The sequence below is a fragment of the Nilaparvata lugens genome, chromosome 5 (genome assembly GCF_014356525.2).
Source record: "Nilaparvata lugens isolate BPH chromosome 5, ASM1435652v1, whole genome shotgun sequence".
NCBI classification, from domain to species: Eukaryota; Metazoa; Arthropoda; class Insecta; order Hemiptera; family Delphacidae; genus Nilaparvata; species Nilaparvata lugens.
In genome coordinates this window covers 53070758-53076757 of record NC_052508.1, presented here as the reverse complement: position 1 = coordinate 53076757, position 6000 = coordinate 53070758, and the positions used below count along the sequence as shown (strand labels likewise).

At 34.8% G+C, this 6000-nt stretch overlaps 3 protein-coding genes across 7 annotated transcripts in view; 1 reads left to right on the top strand and 2 right to left on the bottom strand.

Moving 5' to 3' along the window:
• LOC120351425 (venom acid phosphatase Acph-1-like) overlaps positions 1-3635 on the bottom strand; it is a 17975-nt gene extending 14340 nt beyond the window's left edge. The window contains exon 1 of one of the 2 annotated variants that reach the window (XM_039428718.1): positions 3590-3635. The gene's annotated coding sequence lies outside the window, so the exon portion shown is untranslated. Of the gene's footprint in view, positions 1-840; positions 1172-3589 lie in introns of those variants that run through there. The other variant, XM_039428717.1, reaches the window with a different exon arrangement.
• Positions 1-6000, top strand: part of LOC111055356 — a 45708-nt gene that overhangs the window by 22115 nt on the left and 17593 nt on the right. The window contains exon 8 of one of the 3 annotated variants that reach the window (XM_039428713.1): positions 843-1436. The exons of the other annotated variants lie outside the window; for them this stretch is intronic. Within the exon in view, the coding sequence (XP_039284647.1) occupies positions 843-920 (78 nt within the window). The 3' untranslated portion in view covers positions 921-1436. Of the gene's footprint in view, positions 1-842; positions 1437-6000 lie in introns of those variants that run through there. 3 annotated transcript variants of the gene reach the window in all.
• LOC111055358 (venom acid phosphatase Acph-1) overlaps positions 3590-6000 on the bottom strand; it is a 26451-nt gene continuing 24040 nt past the window's right edge. Inside the window, exon 7 of one of the 2 annotated variants that reach the window (XM_039428711.1) lies at positions 3590-5457. In XM_039428711.1, the coding sequence (XP_039284645.1) occupies positions 5293-5457 (165 nt within the window). In that variant the 3' untranslated portion in view covers positions 3590-5292. The remainder of the gene's footprint in view (positions 5458-6000) is intronic. The other variant, XM_039428710.1, reaches the window with a different exon arrangement.

Here is a 6000-nt window from a genome sequence, read left to right as displayed (position 1 = left end):
GATTGGGAAAGGCAAAGAGAGATAGAAAAATGTTGATTGATGAATGAATGAATTTTGTCTCTAATATGCCCAAAAATTCCAAAACAGGAATATGGTAATTCTGCATGTACATAATTAAGTATGTTTCATAGTCGTCATAATAGCAATAAAATATAAGTAACATAGATATCACTAAGAACTAAAATACATTTTATTTCTGAGCACAGCATTCATGAGTCCAACGTCTTGATTCGAAAATTTCGGTAGCACTGTTAGAACACTTTTCGAGCAGCCAGTCTTTTAATCATTCCTAAACAAAGGTTTGCTCTCTATTGCTTGTAAAATATATGACATTTTATTATCTTATTTTATGTTATTTTCTTATTTTGCCATATCAATTGAATTTAATTCAATTCTATTAACATAAACAGAAAGCTATCTATTAGGTATCCATTTATTCCTATGTAAAACAAAATTTCCACCAACAAGAAAAAATTTTTTTTTGCCTGTCAGTAGAAACTCAAAAAACTATTATTCTCATCAAATACGTTTACACACACTCACTCAATCTCTCATACAAATGGGAATAATTTTATTCTATACTATTACTGAAATTAATTAAATTGGAATCACAACTCCTCAACTAAGCAATCAGTTCATTTTTTTGTTACAAGACAATTTTTTAATTTTCTATCAAGTAGATGGACACATTATTGGATACATACTAGACAGATGTACAATGGTACAAAATAACAATAAGAACAGTAAAGCATATTTAAACTAAAATTTTAAAACATAGTGAGTAGGTATGGAAGCCCGTACTATGAATTAATAAATAATATATGGGATGATTTTACTTACAGCAACCACCAAGCGAAGACTGTGCACCGGCACTGATGGATCACCGGCACATTTATTCAACAGGAGGCAAAAACCAATAACAATGATACTGAGACACTTCATCCCAAGTTCCAAATCACAGTCAACTTTGAAAATTATGATGATAATTAACTCACACTCCTCTTTTGAGCTGCGTTATTAACACGCCAGTACTCGCACCCTGAGCAAAATGATATTTTTTGTAATACTTTGGAAATAGGCCTACAGTATTTCTTAATTCCTGATTAATAGCCGATATAATCCTCACTGCAGCTGTCCTCTATGAGGCTCACTGATATGTCTCTCTATCACTGATATGATACTCTCTACTAAGCTTATACATTGAATGACGACTACAAATGAATGGCTTATGCCTGACACTCACTGTGGCGTATTTATTGACGTGTCATCTCTGTGAGTAAATTGCTCACGCGCGACTATACTGGTGTCTTTGTCAAAAAATACTAGCCGGTTGGATCGCTTCGCTCGCCTTATCCACCTAGCCAGAGGGCTTCGCCTCACTTTCCTCGCCCGCATTTTTAATTTGAGAATGTTTTCTTTTTCGAAAAAGCTGTAAAAATGCAGAAAGACTAAAATACGAACTTTTTGGGCCACTCTGTATTAGCACAAGGGAATTTTACATGAAGAATTTGGTTCTGAACCTCTCTCATGTATCCAAATAAAATATTAAAAATCAGAACTACGATATAAATTGCAAGCAAACCCCATTTTTATGTCTATATTGACTGGACTTTACTGTTCCCAATATTTATAATTGTCAAATATTTGTTTAAATGTCAATAACTAGTGTTAAACATAATTTTTTAGAGTTTACTGAGACTCTGTGGTGTCGCATCACAGCGGAGACACAATAGTAACGCTGGTTACACACTGGGCGGTTTCTGCCGCGGCGGCGAAACTGCCGTCGCAGTCTCGAAAAAAGTCAAGCTTACACATTCAGAGGAAAAAATACCGCCAAACATCGAGCGGCAAAATATGATCAGTATGATCGTATGATCAGTAGCCAAAATAATTGTTGTAGTTCTTCATCGCAAATGTGTTGTGACTTCACTGTTTCATGAGTGTTCAGTTAATTGTATTTTGCACATTTTCCAAAAGTATATATTATTAAGTGTTTAACTTGAAATGGGAAGGCAACAACTTTTACCACGTTTGTTGAGCCGTCGAAGGAAAAGGAGACAGCAGAGAAATCGCCTTGCTTGGATTCATTGAAATGAACGTTTTTATTAAATCGACAGCGATATACAACATATTACAGTTTTTTTCTTGTCATCCAGAGTTTCAAAGTCCCCCCTAATCTCCATACACACTTCCTTCCATGCATTCCTTGTTGCATCTCGATCCTTAAATATGTCGATTTTCTCACACTCGTCAACCACAAACACTAAACAATAAATAAATGTTATAAACAACTTACAAACTTTACAACAAGACACAAATTGAAAGGCTGATTTTCAAAGACCTCTGACTTGGAGCAACTGAGAAAGACGACTGATCAGCGGCGACGGTAGACAACCGCCAAATGTGTTAACGCCCATTTGGTCACGTACGCCACTGCGTAGACAAGAGCAGCAAAACACCGCCAGCCGCAGTGACAGTGGACGGCTGCACAGCTGCCGCCAACGGCAATATAGCCGCGCGGCGTTTCTGCCGCCCAGTGTGTAAGCTTCCATTCAAGTTCATAGACTACTGCTCGAACGGCGGCGATGGCGAAATTACCGCCCCAGCAGAAACCGCCCAATTTGTAACCGGCGTTAGGCGATCGCTCAAGGAGGGGTGGAACCCGGGATTAACAATTAAAGACGGGATACTTGCGGGGGGGCGGCAGTTGCCGATCTCGCCCAGGGCGGCAAAGTCCCTAGGGCCGTGCCTGGGAAAGGGAGATAGAAAAATGTTGATTGATGAATGAATAAATTTTGTCTCTAATATGCCCAAAAATTCCAAAACAGGAATATGGTAATTCTGCATGTACATAATTAAATATGTTTCATAGTCGTCATAATAGCAATAAAATATAAGTAACATAGATATCACTAAGAACTAATATACATTTTATTTCTGAGCACAGCATTCATGAGTCCAACGTCTTGATTCGAAAATTTCGGTAGCACTGTTAGAACACTTTTCGAGCAGCCAGTCTTTTAATCATTCCTAAACAAAGGTTTGCTCTCTATTGCTTGTAAAATATATGGCATTTTATTATCTTATTTTATGTTATTTTCTTATTTTGCCATATCAATTGAATTTAATTCAATTCTATTACCATAAACAGAAAGCTATCTATTAGGTATCCATTTATTCCTATGTAAAACAAAATTTCCACCAACAAGAAAAAAATTTTTTTTGCCTGTCAGTAGAAACTCAAAAAACTATTATTCTCATCAAATACGTTTACACACACACACTCAATCTCTCATACAAATGGGAATAATTTTATTCTATACTATTACTGAAATTAATTAAATTGGAACCACAACTCCTCAACTAAACCTTTCAATAATCAGTTCATTTTATTGTTTCAAGACAATTTTTGAATTTTCTATCAAGAAGATGGACACATTATTGGATACATACTAGACAGATGTACAATGGTACAAAATAACAATAAGAACAGTAAAGCATATTTAAATTAAAATTTTAAAACATAGTGAGTAGGTATGGTAGCCCGTACTATGAATTAATAAATAATATATGGGATGATTTTACTTACAGCAACCACCAAGCGAAGACTGTGCACCGGCACTGATGGATCACCGGCACATTTATTCAACAGGAGGCAAAAACCAATAACAATGATACTGAGACACTTCATCCCAAGTTCCAAATCACAGTCAACTTTGAAAATTATGATGATAATTAACTCACACTCCTCTTTTGAGCTGCGTTATTAACACGCCAGTACTCGCACCCTGAGCAAAATGATATTTTTGTAATACTTTGGAAATAGGCCTACAGTATTTCTTAATTCCTGATTAATAGCCGATATAATCCTCACTGCAGCTGTCCTCTATGAGGCTCACTGATATGTCTCTCTATCACTGATATGATACTCTCTACTAAGCTTATACATTGAATGACGACTACAAATGAATGGCTTATGCCTGACACTCACTGTGGCGTATTTATTGACGTGTCATCTCTGTGAGTAAATTGCTCACGCGCGACTATACTGGTGTCTTTGTCAAAAAATACTAGCCGGTTGGATCGCTTCGCTCGCCTTATCCACCTAGCCAGAGGGCTTCGCCTCACTTTCCTCGCCCGCATTTTTAATTTGAGAATGTTTTCTTTTTCGAAAAAGCTGTAAAAATGCAGAAAGACGAAGATATTAACGTTATTTCAAAGCCAATAATGACCCACTTACTACATTTGAACTTTTTCTTTCAATTAGATTTTGAATAATCTGAAGAAACAAGCAGAATAATGCTGAAAACCCAATGATTTTGGGCGGCGTATCTTTGGCGTTATATTTGAAAGCCCTTTCTGGTACTGTACAACATTTCCACACGTTAGCTGAACTTCTGTGCTGAATTTGAACATTTTCTGTTCATTTTTTGAAAATTGAGAAAACGCAGAAAATGCTAGAAATTGTACGGTACGTAAGGTGATTGCATTTACATTACAGTAGGCCTAATTACTTCACCTTATCACAGACAAAATTATTAGAGAAGTTTATACTATAAACATTTTAGTATTAGGTGTTAGTTAAAACTGCAAGGCATTAGAGCTGTAAAATAATCTAGGGGTACCCACAGAGGGGGTTGGTTTAAAATGACTATGGCGATTTTTTCTTGTATGGGGAAGGAATTTTTTCTAAATTCAGGGGGATGCGTCCATGGGCTATGGGAGTGGCGGTGGATACCCCTGAAGAAACAATCAATGAAGGAAATAACTTTCTATGTCTTCAAAGCATTAAAATGCTATTGGAAACGTCAAAATAAACAATCTCTCTCATATGGAGAAGTTTTTAAGTAAACAGACAATTAAAAATCCCAAGAATTACAAATCAATGAATGTTACCGTAGGTATGTGTTTTACTGTATGTTCGAATGAAATGAATAAGTGGAATTAGGTAATAGGTAGCCTACAGCTGCCAAACATTGATTTATAATAGGATACTGTGAAGGATATTATGAAATGAAGGATAGTCAACAGAAACGAAATATTCATATTGCAAGTTAACAAGATATGTTAAAATAGTTCAATTACATTATATTTCTCGCAAAAATAAATTCAACAATATTATTATCACAGAGTATTATACAGTAATTCTTAGTGCTATTCATTATAATTATTCAGTTCAATTTTATTTCCACATCATCAAATATCTTATTTTATCAACACAATTAATTATCAAAATGGTTGGTTCAGTCTGACACTTTGTATGCTGTTTTTCTCAAAAGTGTTTGAATGTTCTCAAGTTGATACAAATTTTGGATCCCTTGGCTTGCAATGCTCGATCAAATCAGTTGGAATCACATCTTTTGTTAATCGCTGAATTTCCTGTAGAGAACATACTCCTCCACATCCAAATGGTTTGAGTTCATCAAGCTCATGATCTTCGGACTTACGATAAAATATCTGGAACATACCGCAACAATCACTGTTAAATTTTATACAATGAGCTTTTTTCAATAAATTATGATTATTTAGAATTCATGATAATGCAATATTAATGTGACTATCAATAAAAAAGATACTTGACCTTATCATGCCAACAAGAAAATTTATTGAAATAAACGAGAGATAGGCTACCGGTTACAGTTATGATACTATTCCCATCTATCTATCTTCTTGTGATGATACTATCTTCTTGTGATTTAAATATCAATGTATTGCATGCCGTACGCAATACTACTTTTATTGTCTTGAAAGAGTTTTGTTCATAATTTTAAGTGCACATTTCTTTGCTTTAAGAATTTTATATTCTTGTAACAACAATATTGTAATTTGTAATAATGTATAATTGTGATAATTTGAAGAATTTCATTGCTTTAAGAATTTTATACTTTTGTTACAATCTCGTAAACATTGTATCTAGCAGTACTGTATTCTTAATTGGGAAAGAATAAATGAATGAATGTCAACAACATGTTATTCGTCTTTCTATTTTAATACTATCAG